The sequence below is a fragment of the Mandrillus leucophaeus genome, unplaced genomic scaffold (assembly GCF_000951045.1).
Source record: "Mandrillus leucophaeus isolate KB7577 unplaced genomic scaffold, Mleu.le_1.0 Scaffold79, whole genome shotgun sequence".
NCBI lineage: Eukaryota > Metazoa > Chordata > Mammalia > Primates > Cercopithecidae > Mandrillus > Mandrillus leucophaeus.
This window is the reverse complement of record NW_012108585.1, coordinates 4,275,791-4,301,512: the sequence shown is the minus strand read 5'-3', so window position 1 is coordinate 4,301,512 and position 25,722 is coordinate 4,275,791. Positions and strand designations below refer to the sequence as shown.

The following is a 25,722-nucleotide window of genomic DNA, read 5'->3' as shown; positions in this document are numbered from 1 at the left end:
TTGTTCGTTTCTTTTTCCTCCAAACTTCTCTTCTCGCTTCATTTCCTTAATTTGATCTTCAGTCACTGATACCCTTTCTTCCACTTGATCAAATCGGCTACTGAAGCTTGTGCATGCATCACGTAGTTCTCATGCCATGGTTTTCAGCTCCATCAGGTCATTTAAGGTCTTCTCTACACTGTTTATTCTAGTTAGCCATTTCTATAATCTTTTTTCACAGTTTTTAGCTTCCTTGCGATGGGTTCAAACATCCTCCTTTGGCTCGGAGAAGTTTGTTATTAACGACCTTCTGAAGCCTATTTCTGTCAGCTCGTCAAAGTCATTCTCTGTCCAGCTTTTTTCCATTGCTGGTGAGGAGCTGCGATCCTTTGGAGGAGAAGAGGTGCTCTGGTTTTTAGAATTTTCAGCTTTTCTCCTCTGGTTTCTCTGCATCTTTGTGGTTTTATCTACCTTTGGTCTTTGATGATGGTGACCTACAGATGGGGTTTTGGTGTGGATGTCCTTTTTGTTGACGTTGATGCTATTCCTTTCTCTTTGTTGGTTTTCCTTCTAACAGTCAGGTCCCTCAGCTGCAGGTCTGTTGGAGTTTGTTGTAGGTCCACTCCAGACCCTGTTAGCCTGGGTATCCCAGCGCAGGCTGCAGAGCAGCAAATATTGCAGAACAGCAAATATTGCTGCCTGATCCTTCCTCTTGGAAGCTTCGTCTCAGAGGGGCACCTGGCTGTATGAGGTGTAAATCGGCCTCTACTGGGAGGTGTCTCCCAGTTAGGCTACACGGGGGTCAGGGACCCACTTGAGGAGGCAGTCTGTCTGTTCTCAGAGCTCAAATACCATGCTGAGAGAACCACTGCTCTCTTCAGAGCTGTCAGACAGGGACATTTAAGTCTGCAGAAGTTTCTGCTGCCTTTTGTTCAGCTATTTCCTGCCTCCAGAGGTGGAGTCTAGAGAGGCAGGCAGGCCTTGTTGAACTGTGCTGGGCTCCACCCAGTTCAAGCTTCCCAGCCGCTTTGTTTACCTACTCAAGCCTCAGCAATGGCAGATGCCCTTCCCCCAGCCAGGCTGCTGCCTCACAGTTTGATCTCGGACTGCTGCGCTAGCAGTGAGCAAGGCTCCATGGGCGTGGGACCCGCTGAGCCAGGCGCGGGATATAATCTCCTGGTGTGTCGTTTGCTAAGACCATTGGAAAAGCGCAGTATTTGGGTAGCAGTGTCCCGATTTTACCGGTACAGTCTGTCACAGCTTCCCTTGGCTAGGAAAGGGAAATCCCTCAACCCTTGTGCTTCCTGGGTGAGGCAATGCCCTGCCCTGCTTTGGCTCGCCCTCTGTGGGCTGCACCCACTGTCCAACCAGTCCCAGTGAGATGAACCAGGTACCTCAGTTGGAAATGCAGAAATTACCCATCTTCTGCATCAGTCATGCTGGGAGCTGCAGACCAGAGCTGTTCCTGTTTGGCCATCTTGGAATGGACCCGCCCCCCCCCACCAGTGCTGTATCTTTTCTTACATTTCTGCAGCATGCCCGTTGAATATTCAGTGTTCTTTTCAATTTTCAGTTCATCACGACCTTTCGTTATTTCATGATCAGCATACTATTACGTGGCGTGGATTCCCTGTGATTCTGGTGGACTACCCTTTCAATACTTGAGCAAGATTTCGTTTTTAGCTTTTTGCAGGAGTTTTCTATTTTTATTAACTTCTGTTCATTACTTTCAACATAGAACTTTTATAGTTGGTCCTTCTGTTTCTTCAGATCATATATATAGTGGTCATTTCAACACCATACTCTTCTGTAAGATATTTCAGACTTAACACTGCTGCCCAGTTGCTATAACAGCTTGACTTTCTGTTCTGTAGATAAATATAAATGCTTTCCTTTTTTTCTTATCATTATTATCCATAGTGGTATCTGCAGGCCTTTTTGACCTTGTCAATAGTATCTTTATACTGCAGACCAGAGAATAAGAAAAAAACACAGTAATGCACATAGATATTGGCCTCTTGTGGGCATTGTGAGGAACCTGCCATTGGCACATCCAGCCTGCAGATATGCTATCTAGCCTGCATGTATGGCACATCTACCCTTTGTGGACATGCTTGCGTGGGGGAATCTGGACATGTGAAGAAAATATGTATTACAGCTGAAGGGGCTTGGGAAAGTATTTTTTCCCTTGGATAAACTGTATATTAAACTCTTTCATTTTGACTGTGACCCATCACATGAGGTCAGGAGTAGAATTTTCTGCTCATGGCCTTATGTAAAGGCTTAAAAAGTTTCGAATTTTGAAGGATTTCTGATTTTAGATTTTTGGATTAGCGGTGTTCAGCTGATATATATTATGCTATATATATTATGTCTATATGTGTTACCAACCCAACTATACATTTTTATCATTACTTTACATAATTGTATGTCTTTTAAGGAAGCTGATAGAAAAAGGGGAGAACAAGTGTGTAGCATCTACATATTTAATTTATTACGTATACCTTCTTATTTACTGTGATTCTTCTTGTGGATTTGAGTTACCATATGGTGTTATTTCCTTCTCCAATATATCTTTGTTCCCACCTGCCTTCTTGGTGCTACTATTGTATATTTAACAATTCTGTATATTATAGGCATAATTATACAATTAAATACATATTTAAAAAATTGATACATAATAGACATACATATTTTCAGGACACACGATAATTTAATAAATTCACATAAAATTTACATATGAAATCAGGGTAATGTGATATCTATCACCTTAAATACTTGTCTTCTTTATGCTAGAAACCATTCAAACTATTCCCTTCTAGCTATTTTGAAATGTACAATAGATTATTATAAACTATAGTCACCTTACTGATCTGTTGAACACTAGGTCTTATTACTTCTAGATCTTATTTCTTATATCTAACTGTATATTTTTACCCATTAATCAACCTCTTTTAATCACTCTTTCCCCCTACTCTTCCCAGCCTCTGGTAACCACCAATCTACTTTGTCTCTTCATGAGTTCCACTTATTTAGCTCCCACATATGAATGAGAACAGGTGATATTTGTCTTTCTGTGCTCGGCTTATTTTACTTAACATAATGAATTCTCATTCTATCCATGTTGCTGCCCATGTCATGACTCCATTCTTTTTTTACAGCTGGATAATCCATTGTGTATAAAAACCAGATTTTCTTTATCCATTTATCCATGGATGGATACTTAGGTTGATTCCCTGTCTTGGCTATTACGAATCTTTCTGCAGTAAACATGGGAGTGCAGATATCTCTTCACTATATTGATTTTTTTTTCTTTTAGGTATATACTCAGTAGTGGCATTGCTGGATAATATGGTAGTTCTTTTTTTTTTTTTTTCCTGAGGCATCTCCATAGTTTTCCATGGTGACTGTTCTTATTTACATTCCCACCAACAGTATACGAGGGTTCCATTTTCTCCACATCCTTGCTAGCATTTGTTATTCTTTGTCTTTTTATAAAAGCTGTTTTAACTGAGGTGAGATGATGTCTCATTGTGGTTTTGGTTTGCATTTCTCTGAAAATTAGTGGTTTTGAACATTTTCTCATATACCTGTTGGCAATTTGTATGTCTTGTGATAAATATCTATTCAGGTCTTTTGCCTGCTTTTAAATTGGATTATTTGTGGGGGTTTTTTTTTTTTTCTTTTGCCGTTGAATTATTTGAGCTCCTTATATATTCTTATTATTAATCAGTTGCCACATTGATAGTTTGCACATATTTTCTCTCATTCTGTGACTTGTTTCTTCACTTTGTTGATTGTTTCCTTTGTTGTGTAGACTCTTTTTAGTTTGATGTAATTCCAGTGATCCATTTTTGCTTTGGTTGCAGTGCTTTTGAGGTCTTACACAAAAAATCTTGCCCAGACCAGTGTTCTGATTTCCCCAATGTTTTCTTTTAGTAGTTTCATAGTTTCACATCTTAGATTTAAGTCTTTAAATTTGATTTGATTTTTTAATATGGCTAGAGATAGTGGTATGGTTTTATTTTTCTGAAAATTGGATAGTCTTTATCCAGTTTTTCCAGCACCATTTATTAAAGAGACTGTTCCCATTCTATGTTCTTGGTGACTTTGTTGAAATGAGTTAGCTGTAAATGTGTGGATTTATATCTGGGTTCTCTATTCTGTTCCATTGGTCTATGTGTCTGTTTTTATGCAAGTATCATGCTGATTTCATTACTATAGCTTTGTAGTATATTTTGAAGTCGGGTAATGTGAGACCTCCAGCCTTATTTTTGCTCAAGATTGCTTTAGCTATTCAGGGTCTTTTGCGGTTCTATGTAAATTTTAGGACTTTTTGTTTGTTTGTTTATTTCTGTGAAGAATGTCATTGGTATTTTGATAGGGATTATGTTGAACCTGTAAATTGCTTTGGGCGGTATTGTCATTTTAACAATATTAATTGTTTCAATTCGTGAGCATGGAATGTCTTTCCATTTGTTATGTCTTTAATTTCCTTCATAAGCATTTTATAGTTTTTCCTGTATAGATCTTTCATTTTAAATTGACTTCTATGTATTTTATATTATTTGTAGCTATTGTAAATTGAATTGCTTTTTTGAATCCTTTTTTAGATTGTTTGCTCCTGGCATATATAAATGCTACTGATTTTTTGTATGTTGATTTTGTATCCTGCAATTTTACTGAATTTATCAGTTCTAACAAGTTTTTGGTGGAGTTTTTAGGTTTCTTTAAGAATAGGATTATGTCTTCTGTCAACAAAGAAAATTTTACTTCTTTTTCTCCAATTTGGTTGCCATTTATTTCTCTTTCTTGCCTAACTCTTGCCAGGACTTCCAATATCGTGTTGAGTAACAGTAGTGAAACTGGACATCCTTGTCTTGTTCCAGATTTTAGAGGAAAGGCTTTTAATTTTTTCCCATTTAGTGTGATGTTAGCTGTGGGTTTGTTATCTGGCCTTAATAGATATGTTTCTTCTATATCCAGTTTGTTGAGGGTTTTTATTATAAGAAGATATTGAATTTTATCAAATGCTTTTAAAGCATCTATTAAAATGATTATAGTTTTTCTTCTTGGTTCTGTTGTGATCTGTCATGCTGATTGATTTGCGTATGTTGAACCATCCTTGCATCCTTGGGATGTGAATCCCACTTGATCATGGTGAATGATTTTTTTAATGTGTTGTTGAATTCAGTTTGCTCATATTTTATTGAGGATTTTTGCATCTATGTTCGTGGGTGATACTGGCCCATGGTTTTCTTTGTTTGTTGTGTCCCTATTGGGTTTTGATATAAGGATAATGCTGTCTCGTAGAATGAGTTTGAAGTATTTCTTCCTTTTCAGTGTTTTTGAAGAGTTTGAGTAGAATTGGCATTAGTTCTTTAAATGTTTGGTAGAATTCAGCAGTGAAGCCATCAGGTCCTGAGCTTTTCTTTGTTGGGAGACATAATTATAGCTTCAATCTTGTTACTTGTTATTGGTTTGTTTAGGTTTTAATTTTCTTTATTTTTCCTCTTCTTTCTCTTCTTCTCTTTTCTTTTCCTTTCTTCCTACAGGATCTCTCTCTGTTGGCCAGGCTGGAGTGCAATGGTGCAGTCATAGCTCACTGCAGCTTTAAATGCTGGAGCTCAAGTGATACTCCCACTCCCACCTCAGCCTCCCAAGTATTTGGGACCACAGGCACATGCCCAGCTAATTTTTAAATTTTGTGCAGAGACAGAGTTTTGCTGTGTTGCCTAGGCTGGTCTTGAACTCCTGGCCACAAATGATCCTCCTACCTCAGCCTCCCAGAGTGCTGGGATTACAGGCATGAGCCACTGCACCCAGCCTGTTCAAGTTTTCTATTTCTTTGTCTCTCTTTTTTTTGAGACGGAGTCTTGCTCTGTTACCCAGGCTGGAGTGCAGTGGCACAGTCTTGGCTCACTGCAAGCTCTGCCTCCCAGGTTCATGCCATTTTCCTGGCTTAGCCTCCCGAGTAGCTGGGACTACAGGTGCCTGCCACCACACCTGGCTAATTTTTTTTTTGTATTTTTAGTAGAGACGGGGCTTCACCGTGTTAGCCAGGATGGTCTCGATCTCCTGACCTTGTGATCCGCCCACCTCAGCCTCCCAAAGTGCTGGGATTACAGGCGTGAGCCACTGTGCCCGGCCCAAGTTTTCTATTTCTTTATAATTTAATCATAGTAGATTGAATATGTCCAGAAATTTTTCAGTTTCTTCTCGGTTTTCCAGTTTGTTGGCATGTTGTTTATAATAGTCTCTAATAATTCTTTGTGTTTATTCTGGTCTCAGTTGTCACCTTTTTCATTTCTGATTTTATTTATTTGGATCTTCTCTTTTTTTTCTTAGTCTTGCTAAGACTAAGAATTGTCAATTTTTGTTTATCTTTTGAAAAATGCGGCTTTGCTTTTTAAGTCTCAATTTTTTTTATGCTCTGGTATTTATTATTTTTTTCCTTCTGTTAATTTTGGATTTGGTTTATTTTTGCTTTTCTAGTTCCTTAAGGTGTGCACTGTTAGATTGTTATTGTTTTCTTCTTTTTTTAAAGTGTACTTTTTTGATGCAGATGTTTATTGCTATAAACTTCTCTGTTAGTACTGCTTTTATTGTATTCCATAGCTTTTGGTATTTTGTATCTCCACTTTCCTTTGCTTTAAGAAATTTTAAATTTCCTTCCTAATTTCTTCATTGGCTAGTTGGTCATTTTGGAGCATGTTGTTTAACCTCCATGTTTTTGGGTAGTTTCCAAAGTTTCTCCTTTCTTTGGTTTCTAGTTTCATTTCATTGTGGTCAGAAAAGATAATTGATATGATTTCTGCTTTTTTGTTGAGACTTTTTGTGACCTAAGATATGGCCTATTCTGAAGAACATTTCCTGTGTTGATGAAAAGAATGTGTATTCTGCAGCAATTGGGTGAAATGTTCTGTAAATGACAGGCCTATTTGATCTAGTGTGTAATTTAAATCTGATGTGGTTTTTTGTTGTTGTTGTTGTTGTTGTTGATTTTCTGTCTGGAAGTCCCTTACTTTTTATTATCATTATTTTTTAAAGTTTCTTGCTTTTGCTGTATTGCAGTCTGCCCCTCACTTTAAGTCTATTAATGTTTGTTTTATATGCCTAAGATCTCGGGTGTTGAGTGCATAGATACTTATTATGTCCACTTGCTTAGTTGACCCTATTATCATTATTTATTGACCTTCTTTATCTCTTTATACAGGCCTTGTTCATAGTCTATTGTATCTCTTTATGAATATGGCTACTCTTTGCTCTTCTTTGTTTTCCAATTGCATGGAATAGCTTTATCCCTTCACTTTCATCCTCATGTGCGTCTTTATAGGTGAGGTTGGTTTCTTGTAAGTATCATATATTTGGAATTTTTTTTTCCCCATTCAGCCACTCTGTGCTCTTTAATTCGAGAAGTGAATCCATTTGCATTCAGGATTCCTTGCAACGTCCTTGCTAGTTCATTTTGTTGCTTATTTTCTGGTTGTTTTGTAATTGCTCTCTTCTTTCTTACATCCTCCTTTCTGGGTAAGTGATTTCCTTGGTTGTATGTTTTAACTCATTGCTTTTTATTTTTAGTGGGTCTATTATAGGTTTTTGCATTATGATTACTGCAAGACTTACGAAAACATCTTACAGATACAACAAGTTGTAGTATAGAGAGATTAGAGATTCTTCGTAATTTAGCTATTGAGTATCTTTTTTTACCCACTAGGCCTGCCTCCTTTTAAGCACTAGATGGTGCCTTACACTCAGGTTTTTCTTAGCTCCGGTAAATAATGAGAACACTGCCCATGCTGAGTGGGAGAGGTACCAAAGAGGTTATCCTGGCAGCGCGGGAAGGCTGACTTGGGCTTTGTGCCTGGGAAACCTGTGGAGTGAAGCTCCTACAATGTGGTGTTGCTGAATAGCCACTCTGATTTGGTGTCTCCTTTGATTGAGTTAGAGAGCAGTGTCCAGGGTTAGGGATTGTAGTCCTACTTAACTCCTTTGTCTCTGGCTGTTTTCAGGGAAAGTTCTCCCTTCAGGTACTCCCAGTGCTTCCTGTAGATTGAGGCAGGGACAGGTCTGTCAGGGAACCCAAGATGGTGGGAAAGCTGGTTGGCCACCTTAATCTCACTTTTTCCAGTGTAGAAATCATGAGTCAGGGGCAAGTTTTCTGTATGCTTGATGCTGGGCTGATTTTGTGGTGAGGTATCATGGGTAAGAAAATCCAATTCCCTTATTGTCTGCTCAGAGTTTTTTCACTCCTCTGTGTCCCTGGGAACTGTCTCTGCCTACATAATATTTGCGTTCTGGGGTATTGCTGGCGATGATCTTGGTGCTGTGTATTTGTTTTTGGTTTTCTGTGGGGGCAGGGAGTGAAGCCAGCTATCTTCTGTGCCGCCATCTTGGAACTGGCAGTTCATGAATTGGTTTATGTAGTTACTTTTAAATCAGTCAGGAGGTGAAAGGAGAAATCAGCAATTATACCTCTAAATTACTTACATAATTACCTTTACCAGCACTCTTTTGTTCTTTTTTATCCCCCATGGATTATTAGTACTGCCTAGTATCGTTTCAGCCTGATAAACTTCCTTTGTTATTTCTTGTAAAGCAGGTTTGCTAGCAATGAATTCTCTCAGTTTTTGTAATTGTGGCAATATCTTTATTTCACCTTCATTTTTGAAAGATAGTTTTGCTGGTATAAGATTCTTGGTTGATAGGTGCTTTTTTTGTTTGTTTTTTACTTTATGTACTTGGAGAATGTTGTCTCCTAACCTTTGACCTTTAGCGTTTCTGATGAGAAGTCAGCTGTTAATCTCATTAGGATTCTTTTATATGTGATCAGTTGTTTTTCTCTTCCTCATTTTAAGGTTTTCTGTTTGTCTTTGACTTTCCAAATTTTGACTTTGATGTGTCTGCATTTGGATCTCTGTGTTTTTCCTTTTTGGAATGTACTTGAGCTTCTTGGATGTGTAGATTTATGTCTATACACACACACACACACACACACACGTATAGATTGTGTGTGTGTATATATATACGTGTATATATGTGTGTGTATATATATATAAAATTTACAAATATGGATAGTTTTACTTTCTTTAAAGTTTTTCCTGTGCCTTTCTCTCTCTCCTCTGCTTCTGATACTCCAGTTATTTATATGTTGGTGCACTTAATGGTATCCTACATTTTTCTAATGCTCTGTTTATTTTTCTTTAATTTTTTTCTTTCCTTTCTTACATTTCATCTATTACATAATGTCTATTCATTTATGTTCAAACTTGCTGATACTTTCTTCTTCACAGAGCTACCACTGAGTCTTTCTAGTGAGTTTTTCGTTTTACTTACTATACTTTTCAACTCCAGAATTTCCATTTGGTTATTTTAAATTATTTCTCTCTTTATTGATACTATTTATTTGATGAGACATTGTCATCATAATTTCCCTTAACCTGTTAAGCATAGTTTCATTTAGGTCTTTGAACATATTTGTATTGTATTAATTGCTTGGAAGTGTTTGTTTGCTCAGTCTACCACCTGTGCCCCATCTAGAGACAGCTTCTTTTGGTTTTCCATGGGTATCGCTCATATCTTTATGGGGTTTTTTTTTTATGTCTCATATTTTTTTTGTTGAAAACTGGATATTTTATGTAACATAGCAACTCTGGATGCTGATCCCTATTGTGATTGTTTGGTTATTGGTTTATGTGTTTAGTGATACAGCTGAACAAATTCTGTAAAGTCCATTTTCCTCACAATGTGTAGCTTCTAATATCCCAGCTCAGATGTTTCCCCATTGTTCTTAATCTCTTAGCCGGACTACTTATGTGGCATTTCTGGATTGGCATAGACTGCCTACTGGTCACAGGTTGTGCTTACTTTCCTTTAGGTAGTTAGATTTTTACCCTTAAGTGTTAAATGTGTGTTTGGCTTGGTGGCTGCTATCATAGTTCAGGGAGTTTACTTTTTTTTTTTTTTTGTCCTACATTTAGCCAAGTACTAGTAGCTTGGAAGTTAGTTCCTGAGAGGACCCAACCTTCGGCACGTACACAGTATTCCAGACTTCCAGGGATGATAGTGCTGTTTCATTTAACCCTGGCTTCAGAGGAATTGCCCCTGGGTCAGAGTAGCTTCTGTTAAGTTGTGTTTAACCAGAAGTTGTGGTTAAGACCCTTGTGCCAGTGAAGTTTCTACACTGTGTTGATGAGTATATGTATAGCTTAGAGAATGTTTTCAGGACTGCCCCGTGTTCTGCCCTGATCGTTCCTGGGTGGATACAGCCTAGTGTTTTTATAGTGCCTTTCTGACTCCTCTATGGTCTAAGAGGGCTCTTCGCTGTCTCTGGTTCTCGGCATTAAACTTCTGCCTGCTCTGCCATTCTGCTTGTATTGGAACTCCTAGCCTTTCTTGTTTTTCATTAAGATTTCCACTGTTTTCTTTCTTTTTTGTTGAGATGGAGTGTCGCTCTTGTCACCCAGGCTGGAGTGCAATTGCGTGATCTCAGCTCACTGAAACCTTTGCCTCCGGGGTTCAATCGGTCCTCTTGTCTCATCCTCCTGAGGAGCTGGAACTACAGGTGCACGCCGCCACGGTTAGCTAATTTTTTGTGGTTTTAGTAGAGATGGGGTTTCACCATGTTGGCCAGGCTAGTCTCAAGCTCCTGGCCTCAGGTGATCTACCCGTCTTGGCCTCCCAAAGTGCTGGGATTACAGGCATGAACTACCGTACCGGCCCACTGTTTTTGATAATGCCCTTAGGCATGGGCTTCTCCTCTCTGTTCCAAATAAAGTCAGTTCTCTCAGGTGGAAATGTAGAGCTCTTTGTCCTTATGGCCTGTCTTTCCCCCTGAGCAAAATCTCCAGGCCACTGCACCTGGGGCTGAAGGTGAGAGCCTTTTTTTCCCCAGAGTAACACTCCATTCTTAGAGTGGTCACTGGGGTGGTGGTAGCAGCCCTTGGGAGCAAGTTGGGGCAGTGGCAGTCAGGGCCCAGTATTCTCAGCCTGCTGTACCTGGAATAGAACTTCCACCTTTTGAATGGGGGCTGTGTAGGGGAAGAGAGACCGGTCCTCTGTGTCACCTCTCCAGAACAGAGCTTCTGCACCTCTGGGCTGAGGGAGAGGAGAAGCACCAGCAGCCTGTGCCTCCCAGGGTAAAACTAGCCACAGCCCGGGAGCCTGAGGGAGGGGGAGCCCTCTGCCTGTCTTTTGGCTACATGTACCGCAGGAAGAGCCTTCATAACAGACCTGGTAGGATGTGAGAAATGGTGCAGTTTGTAACTCAAATGCCACAGACTCTAACTTGTTCTGAGATTTAGTAAATTTTCTTGAATGAATGTTTCTCCACTTTCTGTATGCCCTTAGTACAATTTCCGGAGACTTCAAATGTTTGTTTTTTAAAATAATTTTCAGCAGTTTTTAATTTTTAATTAATTAATTTTTGTGAGACAGGGTCCTGCTCTGTTGTCCAAGCTGGAGTGCAGTGGCATGATCTTAGCTCACTGCAGCCTCAAACTGCTAGGCAGTCCTTCCATCTCAGCCTCTCAAGTGGCTGGGACTGCAAGCATGCGTCAGTGTGCCTGAATAATTTTTATTTTATTTTTTTGTAGAGATGGAGTCTCACTATGTTGTCAGGCTTGCCTCAAACTCCTGGCCTCATGTGAACCTCCCTTCTCAGCCTCACAAAGCCCTGGGATTACAGGTGTGAGCCACCATGCCCAGCCTACTAGTTTTTAAAATGTAGTTTTGCCAGTTCCACTGAGCTCCTTATTCTGTCATTCTGGAAGTTCTCGTTCGTTTTTAAGCTTTTAAGATCAGGTTTGGGATCTTCTTCATATGTAGAGGCAAGGAAGTTATTATTACCAAATATGATTTCCTCAAGATACTATACTCATGCTAACAAAATAAATTATACTTTGTTGTAGTAAACTAAAATTTATGTCAGAAAACTTGAAACCAGTCTGGGAGGCAGCATTATTTTCCTTATATAGACCAGGATTTTGACTTTAAACTCATTTTCCACACAGCTTTTCAATTTGATAATCCAGACTGACTCTGTAAATAAAGATTCTCTTTGTCACAGATAACATGAAGACAAGCTCTACCAGCATACCCATTGCCCTGGAAACTTTACAAAGTGCTTTACTGCTTTGTACTAGCTTTTTTTTTTTCTTCCCAGTCTGCTTCTAATTACAAACAGGAAAATCAGACAGGATGTGGCCTTGTGACTGAACAAGTTCATTCATCTAACATCATTAAATACCTACTTCATAACTGATAACTGGTGGATATTCTTTTTATTACCTATAAATGTGTCCTAGCCTAGAGCCATTCTTACTATGGTTGTGGTATTTTAAAGTTATTAATTTAAATTTGACTTAACTCTTTGAGCATAATTATGCAAAATAGTCATTTCTTTGTAGAGAAAACTTGCTGTAGAAAATCGAAATGTTTAATCTTATAAAATGCATCTTTTGAAAGAAACCCAGAGCATCTGTGAAGCAAAGGAGAGGAGAAATAACTGTGCATGTGTGAAAGGAGGCAGTGGGGCTTGGTCACGCAGGGGAAGAACTGAGGTTCAGGAGGCCTTAGGTGTTTCTTTAATCTTCTCTGTACTGCTGGCTGTGAATCTAGACTAAAAAATTATATTATTCTCTGCTTTGTTTTTTTTCCTGACTTTAATTGGAAAATAATCACTTATCTCTCCTGCACATTGAATTGTGGAGGAAAAGAAATAGTGTAAATTGATAAGGAATTTTATAAGATTTGAAGTACTTTAGAATTGTTCAATACAATGGTACCTGTCTATAGTGCTGTCCTCTCTAAAACTGTGACAAATACAAGATGGGGCTGTCCTAAGTCCCATCCGAAGTTATTTATAACAGAAAGCTCTGAAAGGATGTTGCTGAAACACTTTCATTTGTGACTTGGCCTAAAGCGAAGTGTTAGGTAAGGTGTTTTATAGCAGAGCACAAATGTATATGTACACTGTATAAAGGGAACTTTTCTATTTTCTATTCTCTTTTCTAATAGAGAAAAGATAAAACTCATGAGGCAAATATTTTTCTTAACTGTTAGCTCCAATCTCATTCTTCCAAATTTTTCTGGTTATTTTCAGAAGAGAAACTAAATTTAGGTCACATTTGCTTTCTTTCTCTCTTTCTCACAGTTAAATGGCCAAATGAAATGAACATTAATTTGAAAAAGCAGTAGGAATTGTGAATAGTTTACTGGACAGTTTGATCTTAAACTTTAAATCGTTGTCTTTATTATGTGGTTGAAATAGAAAAGGTAAATAGTGGGTCCTAAACCAGAAGGCTTTGATCCTAGGGTGTTCTATTTTTCATTTCTTAGAAGCCAGTCGAATTTAAAACATGAAGAAGAAAATGGGAAATAATCATAAAGCATTGCTTGAGTTTCCAAACATATATAAAAAATAACAAACCCCCTTCATTGGGGTCAGGCACTGTACTTGGTACTTTACTGCACTGTCTCATTCATTTGTACCAACAACCCAATGAGGAAGGAGTCTATCATTTTTCATTTTGTGAAGAGCCAACTGTGGCCTAGACAAGGTAATAGAAACTTATTCCGGGTTACTACAGCTTCTAAAAATAGGATGGACATTTTAAATGATGAAATTAAAAGGCAAATACTTTCTAAATTGCCCAGTAGTACATATTCTTTGTAAAAAAAAATCAATGATACAGGAAATCAAATTTTTAACAAATCATCAGTAACTCTATATGTTTTTATATGTGTATAATTATACACACACAAACACAGAGTGAGAGAGATAGAGCTCTGAAAGATACTCAGTGAAATTATAGCATTGGCTAACCCTAGAGAAGAAAGGTGAGAAGGTACCAGGAATGGAAGTGATGGTTAAAAAGTCTTTAGCTTTATTTTGAATGTTCTGATTTTTTGCAAGGAGAATATTTTTTATGTAGTAGTTGTATAAACTCAATAATTTAAAAACCCTTGAAGAATGAGGACAGGAAGCCAAATTCCAGATTGAGTTTAATTTTCTTTGACTAGCCTCTTTGTCTCCTTTCTAGAGACTTCTTCATTGCAATACCCAACCAAGAATGTTTAAAACTTTTCGAAGATAATGTGTATGTGAGTTAATTGGTATAGTTAAAATTATGAAATCATTGATAATGAAGTATAAGACAGTATATAACGGTGGCTAAGTGCATAGACCCTGAAACCAGGATGTTGGATTTGAATCTTGACTTCCTCATTGTATGACCTCTCTATGCCTTAGTTTCCTCATTTATAAATTTGGGGTACTGATAGTATCTGTCTCTAGGTTGTTGTGAGACCTAAATGCGTCATCATCTGTATAGTACTTAGAACAGTAGTTGGCACATAGTAAGTTATGTAAAGTTTACTATTATTGCTATTTTATCCTGACACTTAGAAAAAATGGTGGTAGATTGTTATATATACATCCAGACTTTTTTCTATGTATATGTGTAAACATTTACATATACTTAGACAGATACACACACATACATTCACAGGAGTAAGTTTATTTTTATTAAAATTGGATTATACTGTTTCTGTTTTCTTGTAATCTTTTATAGTCAACACCATATAAATATCTTTCCATGCCATTAAATGAAATGACTGTTTAAAATAAAAATTAGATGCATTTGATCTTAACTAGTGTGATAGCATGGGTCCTTTTGACCAAATACATGAACATAAGATAAAATTGAAATTGCTTGGGGCTATGCTGAAAACCTGAAGTGCTTGTTGATGTTGATATAGCTTACTTAAATGATTGAATAGACAGTGGCATATTCTACCTAAGGTTATTATTATTTGCCTAAGTTGTTAAGCAATGATGTCCAACATTTTAAATGTTTATCTTCAGAGCCAATATGCAAGATAGAAGGCTGTTTTTAAAGTGTCATGGGAGGAAAGACACTTGAATAACACTCTTTGTAAAGAAGTAAAATGATCTGTAAAAAGTGTACTTGTTATTAATAGAATTATTTCTTCCTCCACCTCTTTCTGGCTTTTCAGGAGATGTTTCACAAAGCAGAAGAATTCTTTTCTAAAACAACAAACAATGAAGTGGATGACATGGACACATCAGATACCCAGTGGGGCTGGTTTTACTTGGCAGAATGTGGGAAGTGGCACATGTTTCAGGTATCTTCTTTCCTTGAATTTAGCAGAAGTGTTTTCGATTCAGTTAGCATCACCTTGCTAATGTATGTAAAATGAGTATAAATATAGAACTTGAAGTTAAAACTTAAGGAAATAAAATCATTTAACTAAAAAAAAGTTAGAAATTATTCTAGTCCTTTTCCTTTTCTTTTCCCCAAGTTTTCACACTCATTTATTTAGAAGAAACAATATGTGTTTACTGTGTGTACAGAGGACAAATGTGACTGAGAGTTGCATGGTGTCAGTACATCTGAGCAACTCCAAGTTTGGTTTGATGGACAAAGAAAGGGAAGAACAAATCCATATTAAACACTTCTGTACGCCAGGTATTAAGTTAGGTGTTGCACATTTATTTTCTCCCTTATCCTCACAGTAATTTGGAAGCAGATGTTAACATTCTCTCTTACAGTCAAGGAAAGTAAAACTCAGAAAAGTTGACATAATTTGTCAAGGGTCACACAGCTAGTGAAACTGAGATTTGAATCCGTACTCAAAACCTGTAGTCTTTTTTTTTACTCTACTAAACTATAAAAGAAGATTTAATTTGAGCCACTTAGAAAGTATGATTATTGGAATAATCTGTAAAAATTGTGATTATCTGGAAAAATAACTATATTTCTATATATATCTAGTTATTGAAGGGGACTATAACCAGTTGTTTCTTCACTGGAGATCCTTAAACCATTTTCAATATACTGACTTAGTTATGATTCTCCCTGTGTGTTGGGAACTAGAACAGGTGATTAGTAAGTTTCCCTTGTCCCTCCATTCCCTGTCTCTCTGACCGCAGTACCACCTCTGTGGCCAAGTCATTAATGTGAACCGCTGGTAAATGAAACTTTCTGGTTTGTCTTAAAGCCGGATACCAACAGTCAGTGTTCAGTTAGCAGTGAAGATATCGAAAAAAGCTTCAAAACAAACCCTTGTGGCTCCATTTCTTTTACTACTTCCAAATTCAGCTACAAGATAGACTTTGCAGGTATGTTTTTTTCCCTAATAGATGTGTGTTTTTAGTATATTGATATGGTAAAATCTACAGCTCTGAAGGTCAGGATTAGTTGATATATTTGCAAACAGTGAAGTATATCCTTTTTGTTATATACAAAAATACCTCTATAAAAATTCAAGTTTTAAAATCTTCAGCAACATTACCTTTTATAAAAGGTGTGTTTATATGGTTGTGTATATTCATGTATGTGAAGATTGTCGTATATATTAAGTGCCTTTCATACTTCTAAGGAACACAAAACACTATATCAGTTGTTTTATTCATCATCCCATTGCTCTTTTGAAATAGGTATGAACATTATTACATTTTTTTTGAGACGTCTCGCTTTGTCACCCATGCTGGTGTGCAGTGGCGCAATCTCAGCTCATTGCAACCTCCACCTCCTGGGTTCAAGCAAGTCTCTGCCTCAGCCTCCTGAGTAGCTGGGATTACAGACACCCGACCCCACATCCGGCTAACTTTTTTGTATTTTTAGTAGAGACAGTGTTTCATCATGTTGACCAGGCTGGTCTTGAACTCCTGACCTCCTGATCCACCCACCTCACCTCCCAAAGTGCTGGGATTACAGGCGTGAGCCACCTTGCTTGGCCAGAACTTTTTTACTTTAAGGATCAAACAGATGTCAAGTGAGAAAGTCATAGGTAGTTGGCAGTAGTTTCAAGAACAAGTTTTAGCTGAATGACCTTTCTCTTGATGTCTTTGTCAGAAAACGATTTCTTTAATGGACATTGCCTTCTGTCATTTTCGTATTTATTTGGCTCTTTCACAGATTAGCCAGATAATCTGGAAATCAGTCCCACTTTGGATTTCATCTGTGATATATGGGCTTGTTTTGGGGTGTCCCATGAAAAACCTGATGAACTGAGCTCCTCAAGTTTCAAGCTGTTAGTTTCAGCTATTTATTGCTTAGAGGCAAACACGACCTGGATGGGAGGCTTTCTTAATAAAGGAACATTTTGTTTGCTACACAGCTTAGTCCTTTAGCTGCTGTCTCTCAATTCCTGTGAGTAGTGTCTTTATGACAGTGTTTGTAGTGTATTGTGGCCGGGTAGGGTGGGGAGACAGTAGGAAATCCCCTGGGATGAGCCAAGGCCCAGAAACGGTGAAGGGGATTTGTCCAGTAAGTGATTGATGGAACCAAATATGTAATAATTATTATCCCACCAAAGTTGTTTGTCTTGTTTTTTTTTTTTTTTTTAATTATCAAGAGTTAAAAACCGTGAGATCCTTACTTGTGACAAGCCGTAATTTTTTAATGCCATTAGGCAAATAAGCAGGATTTAAGAGGCCCTGACATTTGTCCCTCTGCCGCAGTCTAGGCAGAAGGTGTCTGGGAGGCATTTTTAGTCATGTGTACAGGTATTTTTGAGGGAGAACTGAAACCGAATGACATGCACAGACAACAGACCTCATGTAGAGCATGAAATGTATCAAAGCATTTGGTAGATAATTTAGCAAGCCACGTGTTTCTGAAAGAACATTTGTTAGTATACTACACTTTTTGGAAACTTGCTCTCAGAAAATAGAGTTTATTAAAAAATATCATTATTAAGGAACAGGAGTTACATATACTAATAACTTGAGTTCCCCAACCCTCTATGTAATGATCCTGTTTCAAAGACGTGGGTATTAGCATTTCACATGTACTCTTTGCAGATTTCAGCTCCAACCATTCTGCCCCTAGCCAACTCAGGTTTTCTCCATAAAAATGGCAAAAAGTAAACTCAAAATGAGATGGTCCAAGAAGGTGGCATCACAGGTCTTGCTCCACATGCTGAGATGATCTTGCTTTTTCCCTGAACAGTGGTAAATCCAGTATGTGTAGAGTAACACGGAAAGGACAGAACACACTTTATACTAGCCTTGGTCTGGGTGGGTAAACCTAATCATTTTGAAATGGAATGATGTCATTTAGATGAGGTAAACTGGCTAGAATCTTACATTAAGAATCACTACTTAACTTTGAGGAATGAAGAAATGGACCTGGTAAATATTGCCATGACTGAGGCATGGATGAAAGAAGAAAAGGATACCTTTAAGTAATTAGTCTCTTATCATTAGAATCTTTTTATGTAAGTTTGTACTGGGTCTAGCCAGGTTTTCTGTTTTTTAGGTTTAGTTATATAATTAAGGAGAAATCAGGAAATGTAGAAATTTTTGAAATCCTGTGAGTTGTACCAGTTTTATAATCATTTCCAAAATTTTTACAGAGATGGAAGTACATTTTTCTACTTAATAAACCAACCACATTTAATACTGTAATTTCTCTCTTTCTAGTACTCTTAGCTTTCCTAAGTTTAGAACTCTCCTAGTTTAGTGTCTGTTTAACCTAAATGTGATACAGAAGGAGAATAGACCGTGCATACTGAGCAGTGGATGAAATTAGCATCTTTATGTATGAGCTTAGATCAAGCAATGAAGCTGTGCTTCCTTGAATAGCACCTTCACAACATGATGCATAGCGCTATGGTAAAGTACCCATAATATACTATGCTGGCCAGCTCCTCCCAAAGCTCCTTGATTCCTGATTATCACGTAGCGTGGCTATTAATCTTCATGACACTTTATACTACAGTGTGTTTTTTATGACTTATCTAATATCTTGTCTTTGTATACAGAAATGAAGCAAATGAATCTCACCACTGGAAAGCAGCGCTTAATAAAAAGAGCCCCCTTTTCTATCAGTGCTTTCAGGTATGGTACAGAGAATAGGGGTGGAAAGAGTGGGTTTTTTTTTTCTTACTGTTGGACAGAAAAACAAATAGACTGAAAATATTTTGGTAGGCCATTTAATAATATTGATCTTTTAATCAAATTTTGGGCCGGGCGTGGTAGCTCATGCCTGCAATCCCAGCACTTTGGGAGGCCAAGGTGGGTGGATCATGAGGTCAGGAGATTGAGACCATCCTGGCTAACATGGGGAAATCCCGTGTCTACTAAAACTATGAAAACATTAGCCAGGCATGGTGGCAGGCGCCTGTAGTCCCAGCTACTCGGGAGGCTGAGGCAGGAGAATGGTGTGAACCCGGGAGGCGGAGCTTGCAGTGAACCGAGATTGCACCACTGCACTCCAGCCTGGGCGGCAGAGTGAGACTCCATCTCAAAAAAAAAAAAAAATAATTAATTAAAATAAATAAATAAATATCAAATCTCTCATTTGTTGACAAAATAGCAACATTATTATTTACTCTAAGTGCTTCCTTTCATGTTATCCTTTTCCTTTCTTCTTGTATATTTACATTTTTTAATTCTTTAGAACAGTTTACATGGTAGTTACAAAATGCCTTGTGGTCTCTGCTCTGAACTCATAAAATAACTCACTGAGGTAAGTTTAAATTGTTAACTTGGAAATCTCTCAGAGACATATAATTATTGGGGCTGTAAGAACCAGGTAATTGTTCACTTTGTTTCCACCTCCGTTGATCTCCATTGGTCAACTCCTAGAAGCAATTTCAAATTTGTAGCGACTAAGGGAGACCTAAGGAAGGTGGTAGAACAGTGGACAACAGTATTGCTTTCTGTTCCCTGGAACTTTGTTACAAATTTTTTTTTTTGCTTGCTCTGGCCATAAGAAGTCTGAAAAAGGATGTATAAATGTCAGAAGACAATAAATATTTATTATTCATGTGAATGGACTTGAAGGAAAAAATCTTAAAGCATGTCTCCTATTTTCTAAAATGACTCTTCAAGCATGTATTGAAATTCTTTTTGTTCAAATAATTTAAAATGAAAGTGAAAAAAAAGGTAGCGTGTTAATTAAAAGAAATATTTTAAGTTTCTGTCAGTTTGTTTCTCGACTTTTGTTTTTATTTTAGCATTTATTTTGGTTTTATTTTAGCATCATGATTTAAAAGTTATTCCAAGTACTTATGTAATGAATGCTTTTGTACTTCTGTGGAATATAGAGAATAGTATTTCCTTACTAGCTACGTCATATCCACATTTTTTAGTACAAATAATAAAAGAATTACTTATCTTCAGGAAGTATTTAATCTGGGAGAAAAATGAAAAATGAGACATAATAATGGAAAATGTTATTGTAATTGTACATTGTATCTGCTATGCTTTGGTGGAGGCAAGAAGCACTGTGATGGGATCAAACACTTTGTTGTTCTGTCACAGACTGTACAAAGTGTAGAACAAAGACAGGACAAGGAGAGAATTAAGCAGAATAGAGGACAATAAGCAAGATAATAATAAAAGGAGAGGACTATTTAGGTAAGATACAGTAGGGTGTTGAAGGTCAGTAGGTGCTGATATAGAAATATTTATTTACTGTGGGACTACATTGAGCATTTATTACATGCAAGGTAAGTAATACATGCTTCCTATTGGCAAGGAGTTATTTAAGGCTATTGACTACATAAAAACTAAAAACATTCTTTTGGTCGTAGCTAAAAGATACTTTAGGCCAAGTATGTTTTAGGCATTTTTTTCCTCACAAAAAATTGGGAAAATATTTTTATTCATTCTTGTAGTTGAAGGGGTATTCTCCATATTATATGAAGTACTTTTAGGACTCTCTAAATAGGAGATCAACATGGGCAAATAATTTGAACAGTTCATACAACCTCACTCATAATAAGAGAAAAACAAATTAATACCAGACTGATTTTTACTATCAAATTGACTAAAATTCAAAAGTTTGATCACACACCTTTTTGGAGTGGTTGCGGGAAAATAGGCCATTTCTGTATTTCTGGTGAGAATGTCAGTAGGTGCGTTCAAAGACAGCATTTGGTTGGTATCTGTTAAAATTATTAAAAAATGCATTCTTTGACTCAGAAATTCTATTTCAAATATATTATTTTACAGATAGACAAGTGGACATGTAACATGGCAGATGAACAAATGTGTTCCTGCAGCATTTTTTTTTTTTTTTGAGATGGAGTCTCACTCTGTTGCCCAGGCTAGAGTGCAGTGGTGCCATCTCGGCTCACTGTAACCTCCGCCTCCCGGGTTCAAGTGATTCTCCTGTCTCAGCCTCCCAAGTAGCTGAGATTACAGCCACACACCACCATGCCCAGCTACTTTTTTGTATTTTAGTAGAGACGGGGTTTCACTGTGTTGCCCAGGCTAGTCTCGAACCCGTAAGCTCAGGCAATCCATCTGCCTTGGCCTCCCAAAGTGTTGGGATTACAGGCGTGAGCCACTGCGCCCGGCCAGCATTCTTAATACAGTAGCAAAAAGTTGGAGACAAGCTAAATATTATTATAGTATGTCCATATGGTGGAATTCTGTGCATCTGTAAAATAGAATGCATTCATTCATTCATCTAGTACTTATTGAGTGTGTACTATGTACCAGGCTCTGTTGTAAGCACTAGGAATAATGATACTCTCTATGTACTGTTACAGAAAGATCTCTAAGAATCTATGAAGTAAAAAACAAAAACACAGGTGCAATAAATGTACGCTTTATGCTACCATCTGTGTGAGCAAAAAGCTTGGCTTACATTAACCTAAAGAAGCTCTGGAAGAATACCCGAGACTAAAAAATAATTAACAGGAGATGGGGCAAAAAGTGAGACTTGGACGTAGCAGGGACTGTAGCGGGAGGAAAACTTCTCACAGTGTATTTCTTTATACATACTAATTTTTAAACCACATATTTGATTTTTTTCATTAAAATAAGTGAAAAAAGTAAACTAAAGATCAGTTTGAAATTTATTAATTTCTTCAGTAACATCCAATCACTGGAGGCGATTGGTGTGTCATTTTCAGCCGTTTGCTGTTAAATCCCTCAACATCACTGTGTTTTTCTGTATTCACATCCGGTGGCTTGAACATGTTTGATAGTTTTTAAGATTTGCTGACTGACTGTGCTAATAATAATAACCCTTAAAGTTAGCGGGCTGTTGGAGAGAATAGTAGGCAATTAACAGAGAAAGGTTTAGATTTGAGTTAGATCTTGGAGAACATTGAATGAATGGTTGAGGAGTTTTGATTTTATTCAATAGGCAATATAAGCACGAGTTTCAGCCTTTAGTTTTCATCAGGAGCTTGATTTTATTTTTAATTTCTTTGCCTAAAATCTTCACATTTTAAGGAAATTTTGGAAATTTCAAAAAAAGACAACTAAGCAACCGGTTTTGAAATTTTTATGATATATAGGGTTGTATATTTTCCATCGAAAGTTCACTATTCAACATCTAAAAAGTAGCACACATAGACATTCAATAATTTTTGAATAAAGAAACCAAAGGCTATATTTAATTGCATGTGTCACAATACCCTGAAAATGAAAATTAAGCTTTGAAGAAAAGGCTAAATTCTTGACAGTAATTATAATCAGCTTCTGATATTTTGTTTTGTCTTTTGCTGTTTTAAGTTACATCTGTGAAAACGAGGCCATCCCTATGCCACCACACTGGGAGAATGTGAATACTCAAGTACCATATCAGGTAAGAGCAGAATTGACTGAATATACCATGAAAGAAACCGGAAAGGACCGCAATAAATCTCTGCAAATTTATTTTTCCAGCTTATTCCTCTGCACAATCAAACACATGAATATAATGAAGTTGCTAATCTCTTTGGGAAAACGATGGATCGCAACCGAATTAAAAGAATTCAGAGAATTCAAAACCTAGATTTGTGGGAATTCTTTTGCAGGTGAGATGATTTCTAATCTGAACCTTCTCCTTACCGCTAAGTCTTTTATGGTTAAAACATAAATATTGAATTGTGTTAATTTTCAGTGGTGTAGACATGCTGCTTTTCTCTTGCCATATTTTGACCTGGTCTCAGGGCTCTTCTTCAGCCTTCTCAGGGAGTGAAAGAGTTGGTCTGTAAACTTTGCTTGTAACATTGCAATGTGAGAAGCTCCTTCCTTTCAAGGTTTAGAACTATGCATCTTGGCTGAAATCAGCATTACAGAGGAGTGTCAGAGCTGTTTAGCTTTGTTGATAGGACTTCCTTGGCTCAGCTTTTTATTAGAAGTCTCTGCAAACACTGTTTTGTTTTTAACAGTCATACGATCTTGCCAGTAGTCTTTTGCCTGTTTTATTTTAAAGAACACTTTAAAACATACCTTCAAATTTCTTGCTTAGCCTAAAGTTTACTTTGTAGATTTAAAATCTCAATTCCTTACTAGATTTAAGTTGGAAATGACCCATTGGGTGACTCAGTGTTCACTTAACAGAAAATAAAGTCTGTTACAGAAAACTTAAAGCTATTAAAAGTATTATCCAAATTAGCCTCTTCTGCTGTATTTTTTTTATGACATGTAAAAAATTAAAATAAGTGGTTCTCTGAAATATTTTCAGTTAACATTTGTGGATGAGATTTGATTTCTAATAATTTTAAGTATATAAGCTGACTTTTAACTTTTTATTCAGAGAAATTGCAAATAAACACAAAAGTAGAATCTAATATAATGAACTTCATGTATCATCCTGATTCAACATCTATCAAGATTTACCGCACATAAACTGTCTCCTTTTTTGTTATTATTGTTGTTGCTAAAGTATTTGAAAGCAAATCCCAGACCATAACTCATTTCATTTCTATATACCTGAGAATTAGGCTGATTTTGTTTGGTAATGATACATGGAATTCTTTCTTGGTTCTGACTGACTAGTTAATATGGCCTGCGTACATTTCCAGTTTTATTCTCATAATAGTTTATGGTAAATAAGGGGCTTTCAGCTTGTGTTCTTTATAGTCTCGGGTCTATTGGCCAAACCAGCTTTTATTTCTGACAATAACTGAGGTTAACTGGGTTTATAAAGTTTAATTTAGTTCTTGTTTAGATGATTCTTTTATAGAGGAAGACAGAAGCCTCTGCCTCCTTTGACTTTGTTCTCTCAGTGAATAAAGTAAGTTTTTCTAAAATAGTCTGATGAAAATTTAATTCATTTTTCTTCATCAGCCCTCTGAATTGGAGATCAAATTGGTCTCCTTCATAACTTGAGTCCCCAATTAAATCATAGTGGTAAAAATGTACCAGTAATTCCCCAGAACATTTTGTACTAAGAATTTCACTGGAAACAGTTTTACTCTGGTGATGCCCTTCATGGTTTTATGTAATGTCAGCCTGTAGAAATCTGTGATGGTAAGTGAACCTGCCACCTGCCACGACAGTACAAAATGCTGAGTCTCATTATAATGGCAGCCTGTCATTTTGACATCATCCTGAAGAACTAAAATAACTTGGTCTGTCTCACTGTCATGTAACCTATGACTCACCGTGTAGGTAGTCAGGCCCACATGAGTCCATCCGGCAATAGTTTTCACATTGCCTAGGCCTCTCTTACTTCCCCCACTTCTTCTAACAACAGTGTCTTAGTACCTACTTTATGACAAGCACTGTTCTGGGCACTTGGGATAAAACGGTACAGAGAACCATAGCTTGGAGAGCCAGACCATTGTAACACAGAAATGTGGGGGTCAGCTCAGGGCATCATGGCAGCACAAAGGGAGGGGATCCATCCATCTTTGCCAACAAAAGTAGGGGATGTGGAGTGGAGTGGGGAGAATTAGGGAGCCCCAGACACCAGTTGATAGGAGAAGGGCATCTCGGGCATTGGGGCAGTAAGAGCCCAAGTCTGGATATAAGAGGGAGCACAGAGAATTGAAACAGCTTCAGATTGAACAGAAATTAGGTAGAATGGTATCAAGAGGCAGAGCCTGCAGGAGTTTGTAGTAGCACCGCTGGGGTGATTGTGTGATCGTCTTTAGTAGCCTTAGTTGAGTTGGATCGAACCAGAGTGGAAGTCAGAGAGTTAGCAGGGGCTAGACCATGTGGGGCCTTATAAGCTAAACTAAGAGGTTTGGATTTTTTCCTGGGACAGTAGAATGCCATTGTAGAACTTTAAGCAAGAGAGTGATGCATCTGATTTGCATTTTAGAACAATAATTAGGCTGTGCAGTGGAGAAGGGGTTAAAACAGTGTTTCTCAACTGGGAGTGATTTTACCTGCTGGGGAACATTTGGTAATGACTGGCGTCATTTTTGATTGTTAATGTGGCAGGGTGGGGGTGCTACTGGCATCTGCTGGATAGAAGCCAGGATGCTAAACATCCTACAGTGCATAACACAACAAAGACGAAGCCTTCCACAACAAAGAAGTGTTAAACACAAAATCTCCGTAATTTAAAGGGATCACAGTTCGAAGCAGAGAAACCAGTTTAGGAAATTGTTTCAGTAATTAGACTGAGACACGTTGGGTTGCCTGACCCAAAGTGGTATCTGCTGTGTTGGAGCAAAGAAGACAGTTTTGAGGTATTAAGGTTATAGAATGATAGGGCTTGGTGCCTCACTTACTGTTTGCGATGGGGTGAATAAGGGAGATGAGAAGGATAACTCCCAAGATTTTGGCTTGTTTGTGTTACTTGACTAAGGGAGTATCAGTAAGAACAACTTTAGGGATGATGGAAAGGGAGTAGTAGTCGATATACGGCAGTTGACATGTGGGTCAGGAGTTCAGAAGAGTGGTATAGACTAGAGACAGAGGTTTTGGAGTTGTTAGAAAATGTGGGGTAATAGAAGCTATAGGAATGAAGAAGATGACTAGGGAGCATATGTACGTTAAGAAAAGAAGAGGGCCAAGGATGTGGGGTAATAGAA

At 37.5% G+C, this 25,722-nt stretch overlaps 1 protein-coding gene across 2 annotated transcripts in view; it reads left to right on the top strand.

The window, feature by feature from the left end:
* PARP11 (poly (ADP-ribose) polymerase family, member 11) overlaps positions 1-25,722 on the top strand; it is a 63,334-nt gene that overhangs the window by 30,215 nt on the left and 7,397 nt on the right. Inside the window, exons 2-6 of one of the 2 annotated variants that reach the window (XM_011967177.1) lie at positions 14,998-15,126; positions 16,003-16,123; positions 18,772-18,847; positions 22,484-22,556; positions 22,637-22,767. In XM_011967177.1, coding sequence (XP_011822567.1) covers positions 14,998-15,126; positions 16,003-16,123; positions 18,772-18,847; positions 22,484-22,556; positions 22,637-22,767 — 530 coding nt within the window. The remainder of the gene's footprint in view (positions 1-14,997; positions 15,127-16,002; positions 16,124-18,771; positions 18,848-22,483; positions 22,557-22,636; positions 22,768-25,722) is intronic. The other variant, XM_011967178.1, reaches the window with a different exon arrangement.